The sequence below is a fragment of the Bombina bombina genome, unplaced genomic scaffold (genome assembly GCF_027579735.1).
Source record: "Bombina bombina isolate aBomBom1 unplaced genomic scaffold, aBomBom1.pri scaffold_715, whole genome shotgun sequence".
NCBI lineage: Eukaryota > Metazoa > Chordata > Amphibia > Anura > Bombinatoridae > Bombina > Bombina bombina.
In genome coordinates, this window is record NW_026512723.1 from 97,321 (window position 1) to 125,188 (window position 27,868).

At 39.4% G+C, this 27,868-nt stretch overlaps 1 protein-coding gene across 1 annotated transcript in view; it reads left to right on the forward strand.

The window, feature by feature from the left end:
• LOC128644508 (palmitoleoyl-protein carboxylesterase notum1-like) overlaps nt 1-27,868 on the forward strand; it is a 121,493-nt gene that overhangs the window by 73,423 nt on the left and 20,202 nt on the right. The window contains exons 10-11 of the mRNA XM_053697092.1: nt 3,343-3,490; nt 3,570-3,617. Coding sequence (XP_053553067.1) covers nt 3,343-3,490; nt 3,570-3,617 — 196 coding nt within the window. The remainder of the gene's footprint in view (nt 1-3,342; nt 3,491-3,569; nt 3,618-27,868) is intronic.

Consider the following 27,868-nt stretch of genomic DNA (forward strand, 5'->3'; position numbering starts at 1 on the left):
CACAGATTAAACAAGCTTTGAATACTAACTCTGACATTGTACAGGTCACTGCCCCTAAAAATAGCAAGGGGGTACCCCCTCTGGGTCAGGTTTTTCGGTCGGCCCTAAAAACAAGGGGTGGGGGAGGGACAGAGAACACAGGGAACCAGAGAGGAATGAACAGGTATGCCCTGAGAGAGCTCACCAGGAAGTAAATGACAATTTGGTTATTAATGTTTCTTCACATACCCTAACTGAATCTGAACTTAAAGTACTTAATAAGGGTTTGGGCTTTTGCCCTACTAAAAAATTTGATATGTTTCAAACTATTCTTGACCTAAATAGGTTTATACGTAATCTTACTCTTCGTAGACACTTTAATGGTATTGAAGGAGTAAACAATCCCACATATGTTGATAATAGTGGCACCAACAATATTGGCTCTCTTTTTCAATTTAGAGACATGTGCGATTTAGCTTCTCTCCAGGAATTGGAGTGTGAGCAAGCTATGGATACCGTATCGCTATGTTCTCCTAGATTTAAAAATAGATCCAAATTCTACCCAGTTCAATCTAGAGGTAGAATACTTGAAAGTTTCCATAAGAGAGTCCTTGAGGACCTAAAAAAGCTGGATGAAACGTCCAGCGAACAATACTCAAATCTTACTAGAAAGGAAAAAGAGGCAGTAACATCATTGCAGAATAATTTGTCAATTGTGGTGAAAAACTCTGATAAGGGGGGGAACATCGTTGTAATGGATAGACAGATGTATATATCTGAAGCTGAACGACAGCTGAATGATCTATCCTCCTATAGAAGATTAAGTAGAAACCCTACTCTGTGTTTTCAAAAACAGTTAAGAGATTTATTAGATGATGGCCTTCACCTTGGTATTATTGACAAGGACACATTTGAGTTCCTATTCATTACCGACCCCATCATTCCTATTTTCCACCACCTGCCCAAGACCCATAAGAGTGTAGTTAACATAAAGGGAAGACCAATAGTTGCAGCAATTGGCTCACTTTTTGAACATCTGTCAGAGTGGATTGACAGCATTTTGCAACCCTTGGTTTCTTCTCTTCCCAGCTTTTTGAGAGACACTACACACTTGTTAAATGTTATTGAGGATGTGCAGGTGGTGGAAAATATGAGTTGGTTAACAGTGGATGTGGTAGCTTTATACACCTCTATACCACACACCCTGGGCCTGGAAGCTGTGGCCTTTTTTCTTAATCGGCTTACTAACTATTCAAATGAGGCTAAAGACTTCATTATTAGATCTATCCGTTTTCTTTTGGAGCGCAATTACTTCCAGTTTGAGGGATCGTATTACGTCCAATTGAGAGGTACAGCCATGGGGGCGAAATTCGCCCCCTCATATGCCAATTTATTTATGGGCTGGTTTGAGTATAAATACCTCTTTGGACCTAATGTCGACTCATCTGGGGGAATTGTTTGCTACAAAAGATTTATAGACGATCTTATATTTCTTACTAAATTCAATTCCTCTGAGGCTCAGAGATTTGTTGGGTATCTTAACTCTTGCATCCCTGAGATTAAGTTTACCTATGAATGGCAAAAGCATAAAATACATTTCTTGGATGTGGAGTTGGTCATTGATGGGAACTCTGATAAAGTTGAAACTCAATTGTTTCGTAAACCAATAGCTGGAAATTCAATCCTACATTCTTCCAGCTCCCATCCAAGACATGTGTTTCAGGGTATAGCGAAGGGACAGTTCCTGAGAAATCGAAGAATTTGTTCAAATGAACAAGTATTCAATTCTGAGTGTAACAATCTAGGCACTAGACTCCGTAAGAGGGGTTATTGTAAGAAAGTTATCAAACAGGCTCATGATTATGCAACACAATGTGATAGAAGTAGTTTACTCTCAGTAGTTGATAAGTCCAGTGATAGAAAGACCAAATTCGACAACAAACCTAATTTTATTACAAGGTATTCTAACCAATACTATCAAATTTGTAACATAGTTAAAAAATATTTACCTATGTTATATGGAGATGACGCTCTTAAGGATGTGGTCAAAGGAGGATGTAGGTTTACATACAAAAGGGGGCTTACATTGAGTAATTTGATCTCACCTAGCCAGTTGCGTAAACCTGATAGTCAAAGCTCTTGGCTTAGACATAATGGAACTTATAAATGTGGAAAGAATTGTAAAGCCTGTGAACATATTAAGATAGGTAGTTCTTTTAGTTCCTATGTTACTAACCAGATGTTTGATACTAGGGGATGCATCAATTGCTCTTCTTCATATATAGTGTATCTCATCTGCTGCACGGAACATAAACTCCAGTACGTGGGTATGACCTCCCGTGATATTCGTACTCGCATCCGTGAACATTTGGGATACATTAGAAATGAACAACATTGCTCTGATCTAGCAAGTCATTTTATAGATATTCATCATGGAAATGTGTGCAGTTTTAAATGGAATGCCATAGAAATCATTAAGAATAATCCTAGAGGTGGTGATAAATGGTCCACCCTGGCACGCCAGGAGGTTTATTGGATCCATAAACTGTGCACATTAAAACCTGATGGCTTTAATTCAGAGAATGACCTTATTAACTTTTGGGAGAATTAATCTATATGTATACCACTGAACCTATTATCTCTATAAAAATATATTTGGTAATTATATTGAATGAATTGTATATTTAGCTATGTATATTCATTATTATGTATATTAAGTTATAATTATCATGTATATGTTTAGTATTTATTCAGATAATCTATTATTATTGACTGAATTATCAATTTTAATATATACAATTATATATTCAATATACATCCAATATATATATTTGCCATCCATTAGTGTGATCATCTGATTAGATCTATACCTATAGGCTTCTTCTATTTTATTATTTCTTGGTCTGTACATATTTTGCTTTATTTTGCTTTGTTTTGTTTTTCATTTGTTGTATATATACTTGCACATATTTACATTGAATTAGGTATTTTTCTTTATTTTATTTTATTTCAATTATTCATTAACATATACAAAGCCATTGAGTATTGGTGTTAGATCACCAATTTTCTACATATATGTATATAATGTTTGTGATATTATCCCTTCTAAAAGGGTGTTTAGGAGGTGTGTGATGTTTTAACCAATGGGTAATCTTTGTAAGGTATATAAGTTTGTATCACCTGTGAGCATGTATGGTCTATGAGTACGGCTGAATCTTGCCGAAACGCGTAAGACCTGCTCTTTTCTTCCTTTACCCCTATTTTGATGCCCATACTTTTTAATCTTACAATAAAGAATTGACTTTTTAATATATACCCCTTTGTTCTTTGGATCGTTTTTTCTATAAATTTGTGGTTCCTCAGGTCCGGTGTTTGTGGTTCAGTGGCTGTTTGATGAAGCCCAGCTAACCGTGGATAATGTCCATCTGAGTGGTCAGCCTGTGCAGGAGAGTCAGTGGCTTTACATTCAAAACTTGGGCCGCGAGTTAAGGAGCACTTTGAAAGATGTGGGGTGAGTATGCTGTTATCCTGTCTGAGTTATTACTCTGTGAGTCTGGATCACACTAAGTTCACGCATTTTGTCTTCACAGGGCATGCTTTGCGGCTGCTTGTCTATCTCATGAAGTCATCACACGCAGGTAAGTTAGTCATCTTGTCATTGCCAATGTCATTACTGTATTTAGTCCCTCTAAAATGAACTCTTTCGCCTCACCCCCTCTCACCTATCGCCCAACATAGTGTTGCTTCATGTCACTCTGTTATTATTTCACCCACACGCCTTTCCAGTCACAGGTTTAAAGGGACATATAACTTTCGTGATTCAGATATAACATTTTATTATTATTATTATTATCATCATCAGGTATTTGTAGAGCGCCAACAGGTTCTGCAGCGCTATAAACATGGGTGGTATATAAAACGATTACAGGGATCAAATGGGTAGAGGGTCCTGCCAAGAGTTGCACTGTTGTAGTCGGCTCTTATGAAGGTGAACTACAAACAGCTGGGTTCATAGGCTTACATGCTATGGGGTTTTAGGGGATAGCAGTGGAGATAGGAAGGTTAGTGTAGGCTGTGAATAGTAGAGTCTTCAGGGAGCACTTGAAGCTTTAAAAACTAGGGAATACTTTTTTTTTTTACCACTTGGCTCCTTTTAGATGAGTGCATATTGAGGTATGCTCCAGAATGTACATATAACTTGAGCACTCTATGGCAGCAATGTTAAACATTTAGTGCTCAAAACCTGTGCACGCTCCTTAGCCTACCTCAATTTGCTCCCCTAGAAAAGAGCCATTTTTGATCAAGCACCAAGAGAAGAAATACAATTTAAAATAAGTAATTTGATTTCTCCAACATTGGTGTGTCCGGTCCACAGCGTCATCCTTACTTGTGGGAATATCTCTTCCCCAACAGGAAATGGCAAAGAGTCCCAGCAAAGCTGGCCATATAGTCCCTCCTAGGCTCCGCCCACCCCAGTCATTCTGTTTGCCGTTGCACAGGCAACATCTCCACGGAGATGGTTAAGAGTTTGTGGTGTTTAGTTGTAGTTTTTTATTCTACTATCAAGAGTTTGTTATTTTAAAATAGTGCTGGTATGTACTATTTACTCTGAAACAGAAAAGGATGAAGAATTCTGTTTGTGAGAGGAAGATGATTTTAGCAGACAGTAACTAAAATCGATTGCTGTTTCCACATAGGACTGTTGAGATGAAGTAACTTCAGTTGGGGGAAACAGTTAGCAGACTTTTCTGCTTAAGGTATGACTAGCCATATTTCTAACAAGACTGTGTAATGCTGGAAGGCTGTCATTTCCCCTCATGGGGACCGGTAAGCCATTTTCTTAGTCTCAAACAGAATAAAGGGCTTAATATGGGCTATAAAACTGGTAGACACTTTTATGGGCTAAATCGATTGCTTTATTTGGACATTTTATACATGTTTATGCTGATAATTCACACTTATAAACTTGGGGAACGTTTTTTAACGTCAGGCACTATGTTAGACACCTTTTCCAGTCAGGAAGGGCCTTCCCAGTTGTAGGCTGAGCCTCATTTTCGCGCCATTACTGCGCAGTTGTTTTTGAGAGCAAGACATGCAGATGCATGTGTGAGGACCTGAAAGTAGTTGGAAAAGTTCCTAAAAGGCGTCATTTGGTATCGTATTCCCCTCTGGGCTTGGTAAAGTCACAGCAAAGGCTGTAGCTGGGACTGTATAGGGGTTAAATCTGTAAGCGGCTCCGGTTTCGTTATTCTAAGGGTTAAAGCTCTGAAAATTGGTGTGCAATACTTTTAATGCTTTAAGACACTGTGGTGAAATTTTGGTAAATTTTGAACAATTCCTTCATATTTTTTCACATATTCAGTAATAAAGTGTGCTCTGTTTAAAATTTAAAGAGACAGTAACGGTTTTGTTTTAAAACTGTTTTTGTGCTTTATTGACAAGTTTTAAGCCTGTTTAACATGTCTGTGCCTTCAGATAAGCTATGTTCTATATGTATGAAAGCCAATGTGTCTCCCCCTTCAAAATTGTGTGATAATTGTGCCATAGCGTCCAAACAAAGTAAGGACAGTACTGCCACAGATAATGAAATTGCCCAAGATAATTCCTCAGATGAAGGGAGTAGACATGGTTCTACATCATCTCCTTCTGTGTCTACGCCAGTTTTGCCCACGCAGGAGGCCCCTAGTACTTCTAGCGCGCCAATGCTTATTACTATGCAACAATTGACGGCTGTAATGGATAACTCCATAGCAAATATTTTATCCAAAATGCCTGCATATCAGAGAAAGCGCAATTGCTCTGTTTTAAACACTGAAGAGCAGGAGGGCGCTGATGATAATTGTTCTGTCATACCCTCACACCAATCTGAAGGGGCCATGAGGGAGGTTTTGTCAGATGGGGAAATTTCAGATTCAGGAAAAATTTCCCAACAGGCTGAACCTGATGTTGTGACTTTTAAATTTAAGTTAGAACATCTCCGCGCACTGCTTAAGGAGGTGTTATCTACTCTGGATGATTGTGACAACTTGGTCATTCCAGAAAAATTATGCAAGATGGACAAGTTCCTAGAGGTTCCGGTGCACCCCGACGCTTTTCCTATACCCAAGCGGGTGGCGGACATAGTGAATAAGGAGTGGGAGAAGCCCGGCATACCTTTTGTCCCCCCTCCTATATTTAAGAAATTATTTCCTATGGTCGACCCCAGAAAGGACTTATGGCAGACAGTCCCTAAGGTCGAGGGGGCAGTTTCTACTCTAAACAAGCGCACTACTATTCCTATCGAGGATAGTTGTGCTTTCACAGATCCTATGGATAAAAAATTGGAAGGTTTGCTTAAAAAGATTTTTGTACAGCAAGGTTACCTTCTACAACCCATTTCGTGCATTGTTCCTGTCACTACAGCAGCGTGGTTCTGGTTCAAGGAACTAGAAAAGTCGCTCAGTAGAGAGACTCCATATGAGGAGGTTATGGACAGAGTTCACGCACTTAAGTTGGCTAACTCTTTTATTTTAGATGCTGCTTTGCAATTAGCTAGATTAGCGGCGAAAAATTCAGGGTTTGCAATTGTGGCGCGCAGAGCACTTTGGCTAAAGTCTTGGTCAGTGGATGTATCATCCAAGACAAAATTGCTTAACATCCCCTTCAAGGGTAAAACTCTCTTTGGAAGAATTGAAAGAGATTATCTCAGACATCACTGGGGGAAAGGGTCACGCCCTCCCACAAGATAGGCCTTTCAAGGCCAAGAATAAGTCTAATTTTCGTTCCTTTCGTAATTTCAGGAACGGACCGGGCTCTAATTCTGCATCCTCTAAGCAAGAGGGTAATACCTCACAGTCCAAACCAGCCTGGAAACCGATGCAAGGCTGGAACAAGGGTAAGCAGGCCAAGAAGCCTGCCGCTGCTAACAAAACAGCATGAAGGAGTAGCCCCCGATCCGGGACCGGATCTAGTGGGGGGCAGACTCTCTCTCTTTGCTCAGGCTTGGGCAAGAGATGTTCAGGATCCCTGGACGCTAGAAATAGTTTCTCAGGGTTATCTTCTGGAATTCAAGGAACTACCCCCAAGGGGAAGGTTCCACATGTCTCACTTATCCTCAAACCAAATAAAGAGACAGGCGTTCTTACATTGTGTAGAAGACCTGTTAAAGATGGGAGTGATACACCCCGTTCCAATGACGGAACAAGGAATGGGATTTTACTCAAATCTGTTCGAAGTTCCCAAAAAAGAGGGAACCTTCAGACCAATTCTGGATTTAAAGATCCTAAACAAATTTCTCAGGGTACCATCGTTCAAAATGGAAACCATTCGAACGATTCTACCCACTATCCAGGAAGGTCAATTTATGACTACCGTGGATCTAAAGGATGCGTACCTACATATTCCTATCCACAAAGAACATCATCAGTTCCTAAGGTTCGCCTTTCTGGACAAACATTACCAGTTTGTGGCCCTCCCATTCGGATTAGCCACTGCTCCAAGGATTTTCACAAAGGTACTCGGGTCCCTTCTAGCGGTTCTAAGACCGAGGGGCATTGCAGTAGTACCATACTTGGACGACATTCTAATACAAGCGTCGTCCCTTTCAAAATCAAAGGCTCATACAGACATCGTTCTGGCCTTTCTCAGATCTCACGGATGGAAGGTGAACATAGAAAAAAGTTCTCTGTCTCCGTCAACCAGAGTTCCCTTCTTGGGAACAATAATAGATTCCTTAGAAATGATGATCTTTCTGACAGATGTCAGAAAGTAAAAACTTCTAAGCGCTTGTCAAGTTCTTCATTCTGTTCCACGTCCTTCCATAGCTCAGTGCATGGAAGTAGTAGGGTTGATGGTTGCGGCAATGGACATAGTTCCTTTTGCGCAAATTCATCTAAGACCATTACAACTGTGCATGCTGAAACAGTGGAATGGGGATTATACAGACTTGTCTCCAGTGATTCAAGTAGATCAGAAGACCAGAGACTCACTCCGTTGGTGGCTAACCCAGGATCACCTATCCCAGGGAATGAGCTTCCGCAGTCCAGAGTGGGTCATCGTCACGACCGACGCCAGCCTAGTGGGCTGGGGCGCGGTCTGGGAATCCCTGAAAGCTCAGGGACTGTGGTCTCGGGAAGAGTCTCTTCTCCCGATAAACATTCTGGAACTAAGAGTGATATTCAATGCTCTCAAGGCTTCGCCTCAGCTAGCAAAGGCCAGATTCATAAGATTCCAATCAGACAACATGACGACTGTTGCGTATCTCAATCATCAGGGGGGAACAAGGAGTTCCCTGGCGATGAAAGAAGTGACCAAAATAATACAATGGGCGGAGAATCACTCCTGCCACCTATCTGCGATCCACATTCCAGGTGTGGAAAACTGGGAAGCGGATTATTTGAGTCGTCAGACATTCCATCCGGCGGAGTGGGAACTCCACCCGGAGATCTTTGCCCAGTTGACGCAACTATGGGGCATTCCAGACATGGATCTGATGGCGTCTCGTCAGAACTTCAAAGTTCCTTGCTACGGGTCCAGATCCAGGGATCCCAAGGCGACTCTAGTGGATGCACTAGTAGCGCCTTGGACCTTCAACCTAGCTTACGTGTTTCCACCGTTTCCTCTCATTCCCAGGCTGGTAGCCAGGATCAAACAGGAGAGGGCCTCAGTGATCTTGATAGCCCCTGCGTGGCCACGCAGGACTTGGTATGCAGACCTGGTGAATATGTCATCGGTTCCACCATGGAAGCTACCTTTGAGACAGGACCTTCTTGTTCAGGGTCCATTCGAACATCCAAATCTGGTTTCCCTCCAGCTGACGGCTTGGAGATTGAACGCTTGATTCTATCAAAGCGTGGGTTTTCAGATTCTGTGATTGATACTCTGGTTCAGGCCAGAAAACCGGTAACTAGAAAGATTTACCATAAGATATGGAAGAGATATATCTGCTGGTGTGAATCCAAGGGATTACCTTGGAATAAGATTAAAATTCCTAAGATTCTTTCCTTTCTGCAAGAAGGTTTGGATAAAGGATTATCTGCGAGTTCTCTAAAGGGACAGATTTCTGCTTTATCTGTCTTACTACACAAACGACTGGCAGCTATGCCAGATGTTCAAACATTTGTTCAGGCTCTGGTTAGGATCAAGCCTGTTTACAGACCTTTGACTCCTCCCTGGAGTTTAAATTTAGTTCTTTCAGTTCTTCAAGGGGTTCCGTTTGAACCTCTACATTCCATAGATATTAAGTTGTTATCTTGGAAAGTTTTGTTTTTGGTTGCGATTTCTTCTGCTAGAAGAGTTTCAGAGTTATCTGCTCTGCAGTGTGCTCCGCCCTATCTGGTGTTCCATGCAGATAAGGTGGTTTTGCGTACTAAGCCTGGTTTTCTTCCAAAGGTTGTTTCTAACAAAAATATTAACCAGGAGATAGTTGTACCTTCTTTGTGTCCGAATCCAGTTTCAAAGAAGGAACGTTTGTTACACAATTTGGACGTAGTCCGTGCTCTAAAATTCTATTTAGAAGCTACAAAAGATTTCAGACAAACATCTTCTCTGTTTGTGGTCTATTCTGGTAAAAGGAGAGGTCAAAAAACGACTTCTACCTCTCTTTCTTTTTGGCTTAAAAGCATCATCCGATTGGCTTACGAGACTGCCAGACGGCAGCCTCCTGAAAGAATCACAGCTCACTCCACTAGGGCTGTGGCTTCCACATGGGCCTTCAAGAACAAGGCTTCTGTTGATCAGATATGTAAGGCAGCGACTTGGTCTTCACTGCACACTTTTGCCAAATTTTACAAATTTGATACTTTTGCTTCTTCGGAGGCTATTTTTGGGAGAAAGGTTTTGCAAGCCGTGGTGCCTTCCGTTTAGGTGACCTGATTTGCTCCCTCCCTTCATCCGTGTCCTAAAGCTTTGGTATTGGTTCCCACAAGTAAGGATGACGCCGTGGACCGGACACACCAATGTTGGAGAAAACAGAATTTATGCTTACCTGATAAATTACTTTCTCCAACGTTGTGTCCGGTCCACGGCCCGCCCTGGTTTTTTAATCAGGTCTGATGAATTATTTTCTCTAACTACAGTCACCACAGTACCATATGGTTTCTCCTATATTTTTCCTCCTGTCCGTCGGTCGAATGACTGGGGTGGGCGGAGCCTAGGAGGGACTATATGGCCAGCTTTGCTGGGACTCTTTGCCATTTCCTGTTGGGGAAGAGATATTCCCACAAGTAAGGATGACGCCGTGGACCGGACACACCGTTGGAGAAAGTAATTTATCAGGTAAGCATAAATTCTGTTTGTTTTTTTTTCTTCATTGTACGCTCTATCCTAATCATGAAACTTTAATTTTGAAAAATGCATCCCTTAAAATTTAAAGGCACATTTTAAAGTAACTATCATGTTTTGTGAATTAAATAGAATACATTGGAACAAGTAATTGGGGTTTTTAGCCATTTGTTAACTATATTAATAAATAGCAAAATAAAAAAGTTGTAAATACTGTTCACACGTAAACATTTTTGAGTTGTCAATTTCATTAGATTGTAGCCAGTAAAGTGTGTGGGTTATAGCACTGTCTTGAATGAATAGCTAAACTTCTAGTGCGAGAACCTGTTTCTGCCTAGCTCAGTTTTATTACTTTTTATCGGCTAGATTACGAGTTTTGCGGTAAGAGCTGCTCGGTAATAACTTGCAAGCTATTGCACCGCTAACTTCCCTACAGCGCTGGTATTACAGGTTTATAAAAACCCGGCGTTAGCAGGCAATAAGTGAGCGTAGAGCAAAATTAAGCTGCATACCGCACTCCAATACCAGAAAACTGCTGAAAGCTGCGGTGAGCGGGTTTTACGTGCTCATGCACTATTTCCCCTTAGACATCAATGGGGAGAGCCGGCTGAAAAAAAGTCTAACACCTGCAAAAAAGCAGCATAAAGCTCAGTAACGCAGCCCCATTGATTCCTATGGGGAAACCAAATTTATGTTTACACCTAACACCCTAACATGAACCCCGAGTCTAAACACCCCTAATCTTACACTTATTAACCCCTAATCTGCCGCCCCCGACATCGCCGACACCTACATTATACTATACTTATTAACCCCTAACATTGCCGCCACCTACCTACATTTATTAGCCCCTAATCTGTTGCCGCCACTATACTAAATTTATTAACCCCTAAACCTAAGTCTAACCCTAACACCCCCTATCTTAAATATAATTAAAATAAATCTAAATAAAACCTACTATCATTACTTAAATAATTCCTATTTAAAATTAAATACTTACCTGTAAAATAAACCCTAAGCTAGCTACAATATAACTAATAGTTACATTGTAGCTATCTTAGGTTTTATTTTTATTTCACAGCTAAGTTTGTATTTATTTTAACTAGGTAGACTAGTTAGTAAATAGTTATTAACTATTTACTAACTACCTAGCTAAAATAAATACAAATTTACCTGTAAAATAAAACCTAACCTGCCTTACACTAACACCTAACCTTACACTACAATTAAATCAATTACATTAATTAAATACAATTGCCTAAATTACAAAAAAAAACAACTAAATTACACACAATAAAAAAGAAATTATCGATATTTAAACTAATTACACCTAATCTAATAGCCCTATCAAAATAAAAAAGCCTTTTGCAGGGCATTGCCTCAAATAAATCAGCTCTTTTACCTGTAAAAAAAATACAAAACACCCCACCAACAGTAAAACTCACCACCCACACAACCAACCCCCCAAATAACATCCTAGCTAAAAAAACCTAAGCTCCCCATTGCCCTGAAAAGGGCATTTGGATGGGCATTGCCCTTAAAAGGGCATTTAGCTCTTTTTTCGCCCAAAAGCCCTAATCTAAAAATAAAACCCACCCAATAAACCCTTAAAAAAACTAACACTAACCCCCGAAGATCCACTTACAGTTTTTGAAGACCCGACATCCATCATTAACGAAGCCGGCAGAAGTCCTCAACGAAGCGGCAGAAGTCTTCTTTTTGTTTTTTTGTGTGTACAATTTTGTATAATAAACGTGTATGTATGTATGTGTGTGTATATGTGTGTATATATATATATATATATAAAAAATCTATCAGGACCATATTTATGTATAGGCCAACAAGGCCAGTGCCTAGGGCAGCAGATTTGAGGGGGGCGGCACTGGCAACTTGGCATCATTTTATTTAAAAAAAAAAAAAAATCCCGTCACGTGATGTTTTTTCCTTCCGCCCGCCTTCCTGTCTGAGTGTCTGCTCACACACTGCGCCCGCACATGGATGGAGGGAGCCACACACGTGATCTCTGAGCAGGGCAGACTCCATCTCCATCTGTGCGGTAAGTCTCACAGTGACAGATATGAGAGACCATGACTGCAGACTTCTGTGAGTGCTGTGACTGTGAGCTGGTGAGCGGAGCAGAGCCTGGCTGAGAGTGACAGAGAGGTGGTGGGCCGGCGGCACATAGCAGCCAGTGCAAAGTGAGCCAGACGGCAGACAGACGCAGACGACGACTCACGCAGTTCAAAAATTGCAAGGTATTGTTTTTGTTTTGTGAAGTGATACTTGGGCATTGCGCCTCGGGAGGCTCTAGTAAAAAAGGCTAGCTTTGAGCGATCACTCACGTGATGTGATAATTGTTTGTGGATTGGAATTGTGTGACTGTGTGTGACTTAAAGTTTGTGTGGAATTTTGTAAAAATTGGAGCTTGGGCACTGGTGAGATTTGACCAAGGAAGGCAGCAGGGCACAGGATGTGGCATCATTCTGTCTGGCATCAAAATAGAATAATATGGGCAGAGAGAGTCCATGACTTCATTCCTTACTGTTGGGAAAGCCATACCCAAGCTCCAGAGGACACTGAAGGAATAACGGGAGGGAACAAAAAGGAGACGGACCCTAATCTGAGGGCACCACAGCCTGCAAAACCTTTCTCCCAAAAGCTGCTTCAGCTGAAGCAAACACATTAAACTTGTAAAATTTAGAGAAAGTATGTAAGGAGGACCAGGTAGCCACCCTACAAATCTGCTCCATAGAGGCCTCATTCTTAAAAGCCCAGGAAGAAGCTACTGCTCTAGTGGAAGGAGCCGTAATCCTCTCAGGAGGCTGTTGTCCTGCTGTCTAATAAGCTAGGCGCATAACCCTTCTCTACGAGAAACACAAGGAAGACGAAGTGGCCTTCTGACCCCTACGTTTACCTGCATAGATGACAAACAAAGATGAAGATTTTCTGAACTCCTTCGTAGCCTGAAGGTAAAAGTTCAAGGCACGAACCACATCTAGATTGTGAAGCAAACGTTCCTTCACCGAGGAAGGATTGGGACACAAGAAAGGAACAACAATCTCTTGATTAATGTTTTGATCGGACACCACCTTAGGAAGGAAACCTAACTTAACATGTAAAACCATCTTATTGGCGTGAAAAACAATTTAAGGGGCTCACACTGCAAGGCAGAAATCTGAGACCCTGCAAGCAGAGGCAATAGCCAACAGAAACAGAACCTTCCATGATAACCGTTTAAATGTCAACAGTATGAATTGGCTCAAACGGAGCCTGCTGCATCACATGAAGAACAAGGTTGAGACTCCAAGGCGGAGCCACCCTTCTAAACACAAGCCTGATCCTAGTCAGGGTCTTAACAAAAGACTGCACATCCGGAAGCTCAGCTAATCTCTTGTGCAGCAACATCGACAGGGCCGATAGCTGTCCCTTCAGGGAACTAGCAGATAGACCCTTCTCCAGTCCATCCTGGAGAAAGGATAAAATTCTGTCAAACTTAACCTTATGCCAAGAAAAACCATGCACTTCACACCAGTGCAGATAAGTCCGTCACACCTTATGGTAGATGCGTCGAGTAACTGGCTTACAAGCTTGAATCAAAGTGTCAATAACACTCTCAGAAAAACCTCTCTTGGCTAAGACTAAGCGTTCAATCTTCACGCAGTCAGCCTCGGAGAATCTAGATTTTGATGTAGGAAGGGACCCTGTAGTAGCACGTCCCTGCGACAGGGTGTCTTCCATGGAGATGAGGACCAAGTCCTTCGCAGCCAGGATGGAGCAATTAGAATCACCGGTGCTTGCTTCTGCTTGATCCGAGCCACCACACAGGGGAGAAGAGGTAATGGTGGAAATAGATATGAGTCTGAACCTCCAGGGAACCGCTAGAGTATTTTTTAGTTCTGCTTGAGGATCCCTCGATTTTGACCAATACCTGGGTAGTTTGGCATTTAGACGAGAGGTCATGAGGTCTATCTCCGGCATTCCCCATCTGGAGCATATCTCTGCAAATACCTCTGGGTGGAGAGACCATAACCCCCCCCCCCCCCCCCCACTGGTTGAAAAGATGTCTGCTAAGGAAGTCTGCTTCCAAGTTGTCCACACCCAGAATGTGGATCACTGACAGCATACAGTTGTGGGTCTTCGCCCATTCCAGGATCTGAGAAAAACTCTCTCATTGCTAAGGAACTCCTTGTTTCTCCCTGGTGGTTGATGTAGGCTACTGAAGTCATATTGTCCGATTGGAATCTGATAAACTGGGACAAGGCCCAGAAGGGGCCAAGGTTTCAGGGCATTTAATATTGCCCGACATTCCAAGATATTGATTGGCAACATTGACGACTCCTGAGTCCACAGACCCTGTGCCTTCTTGACACCCCAAACGGCTCCCCAGCCGGATAGACCTGCATCCATAGTCACAATCTCCCAGACGGTCTCAAGAAGCACGTGCCTTGGGACAGGTGATCTTGACAGAGCCACCAAGAGAGCGAATCTCTCGGCAGGCTGCCCAGTATTATCTGTTGGGACAGGTCTGAATGGTTGCCGTTCCATTGTCTCAGAATGCATAGTAGTAAGGGTCTGAGATGGAATCTTGGAAAAGGGAATGATGTCCATACAAGACACCATGAGGCCAATCACCTCTATACTGGGCCACCGAAGGACTTAGGTAAGGCCTGGAGGGCAAGGCAAGCTGATCTTAGATTGCAGCGTCTCTGATCAGTTAGATCTTCATGGATACCGAATTTATAACTGTACCCAGGAAATTCACCCTGGTATGTGGAGAACTCTTTTTCAAGTTTATCTTCCATGTGACAGAAGAAGACTTAAAAGGAATTCCGAGTGCTCCCTTGCTAGATGAAAAGGTGGTGCCTGTACCAAGATATCGTCCAGGTAAGGTGCTACTGCGATACCTTGTGTTCCAGCAACTGCTAGGTGAACTCCCAGAACTTTTGTAAATATTCTTAGAGCAGTAGCTAAGCCAAACGGAAGTGCTATGATCTCGAAGTGTTGGTTCAGAAATGCAAACCTCAGGAATTGATAATGTTTCCTGTGTATCAGAACGTGAAGGTATGCATCCTTCAAGTCTATGGTAGTCATAAACTGTCCTTCCTGAACCAGAGGAAGGATTGATCTTATTGTCTCCATCTTGAAGTATGGGACGCTTAGAAATTTTGTTTAGGCACTTCAAGTCCAGAATTGGACGAAAAGTTCCCTCCTTGGGAACCACAAAGAGGTTTGAATAGAACCCCAGACTTTTTTCTGATGCGGGTACTGGGACAATTACTCGTAAAGAGACTAGGTCCCATATGAACCTAAAAAGGTAGACCTGTTCTCTGGTCTTGTAGACCGTTTAGAGAGAAGGAATCTTCCCCTGGGCGAATGGGACTTGAATCCTATCCGGTATCCCTGAGATACGACCTCCAGAACACAAGGGTCCTGAACATCCTGAAAGCAAGCGTCTGAGAAAAGTGACAATCTGCCCCCCTACTCGATCCGATCCCGGATTGGGGGCTGCCCCTTCATTCAGACTTGTTATCGGCAGGCTTCTTTGTCGGTTTGGACTTGTTCCAGGACTGAGCAGGTTTCCAAATAATTTTGGGCTGCTCGGGTTTGGATAAGGATTGAGATAGTTGGTACTTGTCCGAACGAAAATTTGATGACTGTCATCCCTTAGGTCTGTTCTTCTTATCCTGTGGCAGGAAGGCTCCTTTCCCTCCAGTAGCCGTGGAAATTATGGATTGCAGACCTGACCTGAATAAGATCTTCCCCTTGAAGGGGAGAGATAGTAACCTGGATTTAGAAGTCATATCCGCAGACCAAGACTTTAACCAGAGAGCCCAGCGGGCTAGAACCTCAAAACCTGAAACCTTTGCAGATGAAGGAGTTAGCAATTCTTAATGCCTCAATTTTCTCCTGAATATCCTCAAGGGAAGAATCCACCTCAATAAGTTCAGACAGAGAGTCGCACCAGTAGGTAGCTGCTCCCACCACCACAGCTACTGCTGCCGCACGTTGAAATAAAAATCCTGTGTGTTGGAACATTCTCCTCAGGAAAGTTTCCAACTTCTTGTCCATAGGCTCTCTAAAGGACGAACTATCCTAAAGGGGAATAGTAGTACGCTTAGCTAGCGTCAAAAAGAAGCCCACAATTCTATTTGAGAGTCAGGGACTGGGAACAATTTCTTAAAACTTGCAGAGGGAGAAAAGGAAGTTCTGATTCTTTCCCATTCATTACTAATAATGTTCGCCACACGAACTGGTACAGGAAAAGTCTGTGGGACCTTCCTGTCTTCGTAGAACTTAGGGATTTTAGGTTCCTCGGGTAGCTTAGCCTCTGGAACCTCTAGCGCAGACAGGACCTCCTTTAGTAAAAAAAACAAATGTTCAATTTTAAATCTAAAAGGGGGTTCTTAGTAACATACGTCTCCAACTCAGAAAGTTCACCCTCTGAAGCTACAGAGGTTAACTCATCCTCGGATAGCTGAGACATACAGGCTAGAGCCAATAGGAATTAAGATGACTCTAAGTCAGGAGAACTATGTTTAACCTTTCTCTTACGTTTCCCAGAGATTGGTAGGGAACTCAGGGCCACAGACATCGCTGATTTTAGCTATGCGGTAAAGTCTGCAGGAAAAAGGCACCCTCTAGATGGAGAATTAGCTGTGCAACGGGGAACTGCATGTGAAGCGGTTTGAGTAGACAGGGCAGAAATCTCTCGGGTCATAGACTCCCGAGAGGTTGATGGCTCAGAGGGACTAATTGCGCTATGGGTATTGGCAGACTTAGTTCCCTTCTTAGACTTCAAAACAGCGCTTAGACGCGGGCAAACCACAGCCTCCTCACAATATCAGTATATGGCCAGGTTATAATACAATATATTTTAATAATTTTATTCTTTAAACAAACCCCCAATAAAATGCATATACAAAACAATTAAAATTAATGTAAATTCCTAAATTCTTTATATTGAATTATATTTATAGCAACCAGGTTATGAATCAAACTATACAAGCGTAAACTGTTACAATATTCTTTACAAAGCAAAGCAAACCAAATATATATTTAGAATTAACCTTATTAACAATTGAATTGCATTACATCACCACTATGACATACCACAATATGGGTCACCAACTTAAAAGTGCCTAGTTAAACGATATAACGATATAACTAGATGCTTTAGCAGCCAATTTCTTTGAGATGAAATAAACTATTTTTAGCTACAATTAAGGCAAGTTCTAAAATATAATATAGTTACCAATAACTTAATGCACTCCAGAAAGATTTACTTACAATAATGGGCCTGAGTAAGGAATATGCAACACAAAAGATATTTATCTAGCAAATAAATTAATTACTTGGCATACAAGAGTGACTAGTTAAGACTACACAGGACTATGAATGCAAGCTAAAATACAAAGTGCCCTTTTAAAATTTCTAACTGCAATTTAGTTATAGTTACCAAATACCTTTTTTATTTAAATATTAAAATATAGATTCAGCTTCCAGAACTTCTTGTTTCACCTCATATGAAATAAGGGTATTGCAATATGGATAATAAAAAGGTAGTCCAATTTTGCGCATAGTGACTGTGTCCCAACACAGCAAGTTATCAGTCCAAATAGTCAGCCAGCCAGTGTCTATCCTTTTGCATTCCATCTTCTTTTAATCATCAGTGAAACAATATGATAGGCCCTTCGGAAGCTTGTCTGTCATTCACCCTTGGATCTGAACATCTTATAGGTTATTTTGGGAAACACCTCCCTGAGCAGCCAAATGCCTTTTGGCTGTAATACCATTTCTGATCTATAGGTGGCAGCAGACACCCAGGAATGCAGCCCCACCATCAAATATTTCTAACAGTCTAATTATTTAACCTTAAAATGTTTATCCAACATATTTATAATCTCTTGTATTAATAAATCATATCTTTCATATATGGTCCGCACAGTGTCATCTTCTCTGATCGTTTTAAGACCAAACGTGAATATATTCCACTTATAATATATTCCACTTATAATATATTAAAATGCGTTTAAAATCATATTTTCCATTAAACGATTCAAAAGGATTATAATATTTTCATCATGGATTTAATTACTTTTTCAGTTATCTTAATATGACATACATACCTTGAGATCAGCAAACAGATGTCATTTTCATATAATTATATCTACATTGGATTACTATCCCATACAGATTAATATTTTATATCTGTATATTTCTTTTTGAGTGTTTAAAACATAGGATATTATTTAAAATACCAATTATATATGTACTTATTTGATGCCTGAAAAATATAAAGAAATAGGTTAATAAAATTGGCCATTTTAAATCATTAAATTATTCTATGCTTTCAAAAATATATAGGATAAGACATGCTGAAATCTGGATTCTTAGGTTTTCAGCTACCAATATTACCCTTCTTAGGCATAGACAATCTCCCAGATTCATGTGTTCATATTTAATATGTTGTCTGAATATATATATATATATATATATATATATATATATATATATATATATATATATATATACATTTGAGTATCTTGAATTACATGAAGATTAGGCATACTTTCTATATCTGAGATCTAATTTCCCATGTCTGTAGGTAACTTGAGTTCAGATGTCCTATGTGTATTTAGTTGGTTCAGGGGCAATTAACAGGTCTGTGCTAATCACCATATTCCTTTCTTTAGTGAGTTTCAAAGGGATTTCCATAGACATCATGTCTGTTGGCATATGCTTCTTGTGTCTGATCTAAGATTTAAATCCCTATTGAGACAGGCCTGCTGGTATCCCCTAGCCAGGAATGTATTCATCATTTCCCTTTCTCTTACTTCTCTAACTACAGGGTCTGAAACAATCCTTTTGGCCCTATGTAGTTGGCTAATCTGTAAACTATTAACCAGTCCCCTAGGATAAAAACTGGATGCCAGTAGTAATGTATTTCTATCTGTCTCCTTAAACAAAATGATAAATTAGTCACAGATTTATATTCTAATAATCATCACATCCAGATAATTTAAATGAGATTAGCTCGCATTTATAGTGAAACGAATCATTGAATTCATTTTATTCAATTTATTAATAAAGTCACAGGCTCTGCATCGTTCCTGTCCAAATTAGGAACAAATCATCAATGTACTTACAGTACATCCCAATAAACTGTGAGTACAATGGATCACTAAGAATATGCCTCTTCTCATAATCGTACATAAACATATTATCAAATGAAGGCGCTACATATATATGTGTGTGTCTATAATATATATATATATATATATATATTTTTTTTGTGGAAAGGCCACTGCAAATATGGTCAGGCAACTGTATTTTCTATGAAACTTTTCTTCAATAAAAGTAAAAGTCTTTTTCCAGAGTCAGGGTATACTTCCCCTTTAAATGAAAAATGCTTTTCGACAGCAACAGAAAACATAAAACAAAAAGGCCTACTCCTGTTAGAAGACTGACTAACAGTAGTTTACTACTATTACTGATCCAGCTACTCTGGCCCCAGTGAAAAACAAACAAGCATTCACAGCTTTTACAAAACAAAACAGTTTTCTCACCAGACCTTTGACTTCTATACAGACAGGTCCTTTACAGGTCTCCATGTGAACCACGTTTTCTTACTCTGAACAAGAAGCCGCAAGAATAACAACTCTAACAAAAGGGTCAAGAGACTTTCTGAAAGTAGCCCCGTCTGAACATACAACTCAGGAATATGAACAGTTGTCCAAAAAGAACCTGGCCTTTAACCTGCATGCGAATACCCTGGCGGAATATCACCGGGTTAAGCGAATTCCAAGGGGTTTGAGGATGGGAGCAAGACCTACACTAATGAAGGAGAACCAGGACTGTTGTAACCGCTTTGAACATATATTGAACAAATGTTCAATGGACATTATTGTCCTAACTGTTGAGTGCTTAAATAAAGAAATTGAAGAGCAGAATGTCAAACTGGCTGAAATGGAAAATAGCCTAAGAAAAAACTTACCGACAGCTGAGTTGGAGAAAATATTACAAGACACTAATATGAAGATCGCTGAGCTGAAGAAAACAATAGAGGAGAGGAAACGCACAAAATTTGCCCGAGATGAATCGGATTACTCCACCGGCAAAGTGTACAGATGGCGCTATGACCCAGAGGGCGCCCAACGGAGATACACGCCGCGCACCAGAAGACGTCGGAGCCATGGGCCGACGCAAAGCGGCAGCAGTACAGAGTCACAGGATTCATCGCCAGGGGAGTCAGATCCACACAGAGACGAGGTGGGCGCAAACATTAGCGACAGCTCAAAGGATACAAAGAAAGAAACCAAAAAGAAAACAGCACGACCAGTACGCTCAAGGCGAGGACACTAAATGGGGACCACCATGATGACAAACGGGAAGAGGTCCGTTTATCAAGGGTAAGCAATAGTTCTGATATTGCTATACTAACGTCCACCCCACCAGAGACATACAAAAATAATGTTGTTAACATCTCTAAACACGAACTTTCTAAACCTGAACTTGAATTATTAAACAAAGGTCTTTCATTCTGCCCAGTTAAAAACTGTAATTTTTTTCAGTTGCAAAAAGACCTGCACAGATTTATAAGAACTTTAAAGTTAAAAACTTTGAATTGGGCAGAAAATGTGAATTTAAGTAATGAGAATCCTACGATCCATTTGAAACAGTTTGGGTTAAGAAAGAAAAGTAAATATAACCCGGTTGTAAATAATCACAGTATAGGGACTTTTTCAACTTTAGTTCAGAAGGATATTTCTAAACTACAAACAAAAGTTGAAAAGTATAGAATAAATGGAAATACCTTTAAACAGACGGGTAATAACATGACTATAGATCAACATTTAGCCCTAAAGAAATTACAAGAACACCCTGAGATTATTTTAAAAAGAGCGGACAAGGGAGGAGCAACAGTGGTGTTAGATAAAAATGCCTATATTAATGAAATTAAAAATCAACTGAATAATAAGGCAGTATATAAAAAACTTAACTATAATCCTGTATTTAAATTACAAAAAGAAATTAGAATGATTATTCTAAAAGCTGAAAATAAAGGGATAATAGGTAAAGATGTTGCTTCTTTTTTGCAGGTAGATAATCCATATACACCTGTTATGTATGTTCTACCTAAAATACATAAGGATATTAAAAATCCCCCAGGGCGCCCAATTGTTGCTAGCACCAATTCAGTTTTTACAAATATTTCAATATTTTTGGATAAGATCTTACGACCCTATGTTGAACGTTCCAGTTCCTTTATTAAAGATACCAATGATTTTTTGTGTAAATTAGATTCATTAGACCTTTCTAGCAGTAAATTTATTATGTTTAGTTTAGATGTAGAGAGTCTCTACACGAACATAAAACATTCAAGTGGCATTGATGCCGTAGAAAATGTATTAAGGAATGATACTCAATATACCTCTGCACAAATAGATTTTTTTGTCCAGCTTCTGACAATTATATTATGTGGAAACTACTTTCTCTTCCAGGATGACTATTTCCTCCAACTCCAAGGTACCGCCAATGGTTCCAACGTCGCCCCAAATTATGCAAATATTTTTATGAACCTCTTTGAGGAAACATTTGTTTTCTCTAATGAATTATTTGTTCAATATGGCGCCACCTGGTGGCGGTATATTGACGATATTTTTGGCGTCTGGTGGGGCGACGTTGGAACCCTTGAAAGGTTTGTGAATGATTTGAATTCATCATCAAGATATATAAAATTTAAATTGACTTGGAGTGAGGAGGTAGTTGACTTCCTGGACGTGAGAGTAATGAAATCAGACAATCAATTTAAAACTGATTTATTTAAGAAAAAGACTGATGCGCTTTGAAAGTGCTCATCCGCCTTCACTCCTGAAATCTCTACCCCACAGTCAAATGTTGAGAGTGCGCAAAATTGTCTCTGATGAAAAAATATTAAATAAGAGACTGACAGAGATGGGTGAGAGATTTCTGGAAAGAGGCTATCCCAGGAGTTTAATAAATAAAGAAATTGAAACTGTAAAATTAATTCCAAGAACAGATTTATTGCATCCTAAGGATAGAGTAAAGAAAGAAAATAATCAGAAAGATAGACTTATTCTTGTAACAGAATACAATGCACAGAGTAATGAAATACAGCGCATCATCAGGAAACACTGGAATATTTTGTCTGATTGTAATCCATCTATTCTAGAATTTCAGAGCCCTCCTATGTCTGCTTTTAAAAGAAGTAGTAATATCCAAAATAAATTGGTTAAGGCTGATATTGGCCCTAGCAGTAAAAACAAAAATAAACCTAGGTATATCACCACAAAAAACACCGGTTGCTACCCCTGCTTAGGGTGTTCATGTTGCAGTAACATGAATAAAGGGTCAATTTTTTATCACCCTCACACTGGCAAAAAATATAGTATAAAAGGTTATTATACATGCTTGACTACTTTTATAATATATATGATTAAATGTCCATGTGGGGGGGTCTATATAGGGGAATCTACCAGATCCGCTAAGGAGAGAATTATTGAACATAAGAGCAACATTAGAACCGGTAACGTAAAAGCCCCCCTAGCTGCCCACTTTATAAAAGCAAACCATTCTATAAGTCAGTTGAAATTTCAAATAATTGACAAAGTTGATATCCCACGTAGAGGAGGGGATAGAGAAATTCTATTAAAACAAAAAGAAGCATATTGGATATATGAATTGGGGAGTCTGGAGCCTAAAGGTTTGAATAGAGACTGGGACCTCACAGTATTTCTATGATTATTACTGTTAAGATGTAAATTATAATTCATTACTGTGAAGGTTTGATAAGAAAATAGTAATTTAACTAATCATGGAAATACTATCATGTATATGGAATAAGTAATGTATAAGTGTAAGTTTAAGTTATGAGTAAGTTAAAGTGTTGGATAAGAAAGTGTTAAATACACTTGAGCGCCACCTAGTGGTATACATGTATATAAGTCACTTGTTAGTTTGTATCAGGTATGGCATGAATAAGGGAGACTAATCCCGAAACGTTGCCTTTTTTTTACCTCCTTAATAAAAGAATTAATATCTGCTGTCACCTGCCTGCTTTTTTCTTTCTCCACGTGAACCATCCCAGTGCAGCCTGATACTGAGACCCCTAACCTGCTTTCTCATAGCTATGATATAGCACAAGGAACAGGTGTACTAGCTAACAGAAAAACATTAACTATTTTATATTGCTCTTTGTAACCTCTGACCGATATACACATGGTCCTGTTCTCTCTCTCTCTCTCTCTCTCTCTCTCTCTCTGTGTGTGTATATGTATATATGTATATGTATATATATATATATATATATATATATATATATATATATATATATATATATATATATATATATATATATATGGTATAGGGATATGTCCTGTCAAACTAATCTAATTTGCTTCTGCAAGGAAATAAATAGGAACTGGGATAAAAGCAATTCATTTGATGTGGTATGTTTGGATTGTGCAAAGGCTTTTGATATAGTGCCACATGGGAGATTATTGTATAAAAAAGGAATTCTGTATCCTAGTAATTATTGGCATATGAATAGAAAACCGTCTAAATGATATCAAACAAAATCGTAAAGGTATCATTCTCTTGTTAAATGAAAGTGTTAGGTTTACTGTCATTTGGATCAATAATAAGTAAATTTTATTAAATAGCAATTAACAATTTAGAAGGATTAGATAATAGCAAATTTTCCTTTTAAGCAAGAACCCAAAATTGTATATGGTAATTCAATCAGGATATTTTATTTCTTCAGATGGAATTTTAGAATCTGGTAAATGCTAAATATAGCTTTAGCCTATGTTAAATTCAAGCAAAAATATATAATTAAAGGGAGACAAATCTGAAATGGTATGTAATTTAAGTGTTTGTAGACAACAGATTACATACCAGGGTTCAGCGCCAGACAGTAACCTCATGAAATAAAGGGATATTTACACCAGAAAATAAATTTGTCTGAATCGTTATAGTTTATTTTCTAATAAATTTAAATGATTCCCCAACTCTATCTTAAAGCATGCTAAAGGCAAAATTTATTAAGCCCTGGGGGGCGGGGCTAACTACCGCAGTGAAAGGACATGTATTTTGAGAGCTCCTGCTTTTTCATAGCCCTGTTTGGAAAAATAACCCTAAAATCCTAAAGATTCTGGAGTAAACCTAATGGGAATACACTAAGAACTGTTGTATAATGGGGCCATGGAGTGGTTGTGACCTTATGTCGTGAAACCTGGATACTCTAACTCTTTTTTACTAAAGCCACAAGGTGGCTTCCTAACATTCATGAGGCCTAAGACAGAAGAACTCATTTAGCCTATGCCTACAAATCTTCCCTGAGCATACAACATATTTCTAATACCCTCCTCAATCTCTGAGGATTTTGAACTTACGCTGCAGCGGAATGTGAACTCTACTACAGGTTGCTAGTCTTGGAGGTATCGTCTCGCAGACGTCCACAAATGACAAGAAGCCAATTCGTATCCGGAGGACAGCTTCCCAGCTCATACCTCAGCCAAGCTCCCCAGTCAAACTGCATGGTATACTGTAGATCAGTCTGATCAGAACGCCTTCCAGTCCTTCCCACCTACTTGCTCACCGGAGGATGCGGCCAGCCCCCGGGGGAGATCTTGTGATGAGCATCAGGAGCTTCTGACAGTGGCGGATGAAGCCATTATACTTACAGGCTGGGAAGAAGCAGATCGAGTCTCAGAAGCACTGGCGTTCCAATCTGGGGAACCGAAGAGGACAAAGAGGATCTTAGCCGGACTTTGTGCTAAACAACATTGGTATGATGAACTTAGCTTGGTCTCTGGTAACCTCCTTATGTGGAGGTCTAATGCTAAGGTGCATGACTGCCTGCCTCAACAAGACACCTCTCATGAAACCACGCAAAAATATTATCTCTCTGAATGTACCCAGGGACTGTCAGCTGCTATAGGGGCATACAGGCACAAGAAATACACCATTTGTGACGTGCAATTACAGGTTGATGCAATCACACAGGACAGATATGGCATAGGATATGAGCTTATAAGATCCCGCTCCCTGATAGAAGCCTATGACTGGGACAGAATTTGGGATATGTGCTTTATGACGGTTTGCTAACCTGATATAAAAAAGTATATAAAAGTATACGATCTGTAACTACTCTTATAAACAGTGGATAGTAGTTTGGAAAAGAGACTGCATTAAACCAAGGATATTGCGGTACAGAAAGCTCCTTTTAATATTAGATTAGAGACATTGATTCTGTTTGTTTGTTTTTTCTTTTCTGATGACAATATTACCTTGTTTATAGCCTTGTTTATTGTTCATCTCAGTTAGCCTTGCTTATGCTATTATACAGGTTTGTGAGTGGCCCGTCAGAAACAAAAGCGGAGAGAACTGCATGAGTCTACTATGAGCCATTATATTTATGTTAACTATAGTTGGTAAGCCCGGCTTTCTATGCATTCAGACCTACATGTTAGACTATCCGATTTTGATCATTTAATCTTGAACAGCCTGTAAATTAGTAAACTGACGCTAGCCACTGAATATTTTACTCTACTCCATTACTCCTACTCTATAGTGAAATCCCAATTTTTGTTTCCATTAACTCGCCCCCCCCCCCATATTGTACGTTGTAAACAGAGGAAAATGTATCCTACAAACCATCCCCCTATACTATTATTATAAACTAACTTGTTACCACAGAGGCAAAAGATTATAAAAAAATGTTTCCCAGGAGACTAGATATTCTATAGCTCATAACTATTTTATCAATCAATACTGAAATCTACAAATGTTTGCTATCTAAATTTTCACATCAATTACAACTAGTTCTAACACATTATAACTTGCCTCTGCAACTCCAAACATCTCCCTTACCCTTGCAAGCTAAACATTACTATTCCCTCCTATCTACATTCTCAATGGTCATGGCCCAAGAGTGGCTGTTGGAAATACGGGGAAATAGTTAGACTTAGATATAAAAGAGGTTTGCTGTTTTATAGCTATTTCACTTATGTACAAAATGATGTGTTTACAATTGGGAGAGTTATTTATTCTTTATATGATTATACTATATCTGGAGTGTATTGTTACATTTTCTATATTATATCATATTAACAGCACTATTTTACATTAATCTCCTGTATACAAGATGGAATCTGCTGACAGCTATGAATAATTGTTTTTATACGCTTAAAGGGACACTGAAGCCAAATTTTGTATTTTGTAATTCAGAAATAGCATGCAATTTTAAGCAACTTTCTAATTTACTCCTATTATCAATTTTTCTTCGTTCTCTTGCTATCTTTATTTGAAATAGAAGGCATCTAAGCTTTTTTTTGGCTTCAGTACTCTGGACAGCACTTTTTTTATTGGTGGATGAATTTATCCACCAATCAGCAAGGACAACCCAGGTTGTTCACCAAAAATTAGCCGGCATCTAAACTTACATTCTTGCATTTCAAATAAATATACCAAAAGAATGAAGAAAATTTGATAATAGGAGTAAATTAGAAAGTTGCTTAAAATTTCATGCTCTATCTGAATCACAAAAGAATTTTTTTGGGTACAGTTTCCCTTTAAGTATAAGACTATATTGTAACTATGTATTTAAGTTATTAAGCCCAAAGAAAATGCACCTAAAAAGTTGCCATTATTTCCGCAATAGATCACAATGTGTGAAGTCAAAAATGTTGCCAGTATTCATCCAAATTCTTGAGACATTTTTGGGGCAAAAGTTTTTTGTGATATTAAGCGAATGGCTGATCTAGGTTTTTTGGGAAAATATTGTTTTTGTTTTATTAATCGATCTTAACTTTAGCCACTGCTAAATTGTTTTATTATTTTTATCCTATTACAACAGAATAAATTAATCACGTGATTGTTTGTAAGAATGTTAATTCTTATATATTAAAGTTATTTCTCCAACATAGGTGTGTCCGGTCCACGGCGTCATCCTTACTTGTGGGATATTCTCCTCCCCAACAGGAAATGGCAAAGAGCCCAGCAAAGCTGGTCACATGATCCCTCCTAGGCTCCGCCTACCCCAGTCATTCTCTTTGCCGTTGTACAGGCAACATCTCCACGGAGATGGCTTAGAGTTTTTTAGTGTTTAACTGTAGTTTTTATTATTCAATCAAGAGTTTGTTATTTTGAAATAGTGCTGGTATGTACTATTTACTCAGAAACAGAAAAGAGATGAAGATTTCTGTTTGTATGAGGAAAATGATTTTAGCAACCGTAACTAAAATCCATGGCTGTTCCACACAGGACTGTTGAGAGCAATTAACTTCAGTTGGGGGAACAGTATGCAGTCTCTTGCTGCTTGAGGTATGACACATTCTAACAAGACGATGTAATGCTGGAAGCTGTCATTTTCCCTATGGGATCCGGTAAGCCATGTTTATTACGATCGTAAATAAGGGCTTCACAAGGGCTTATTAAGACTGTAGACTTTTTTTGGGCTAAATCGATTCATTATTAACACATATTTAGCCTTGAGGAATCATTTTATCTGGGTATTTTGATATAATAATATCGGCAGGCACTGTATTAGACACCTTATACCTTAGGGGCTTTCCCAAAGCATAAGCAGAGCCTCATTTTCGCGCCG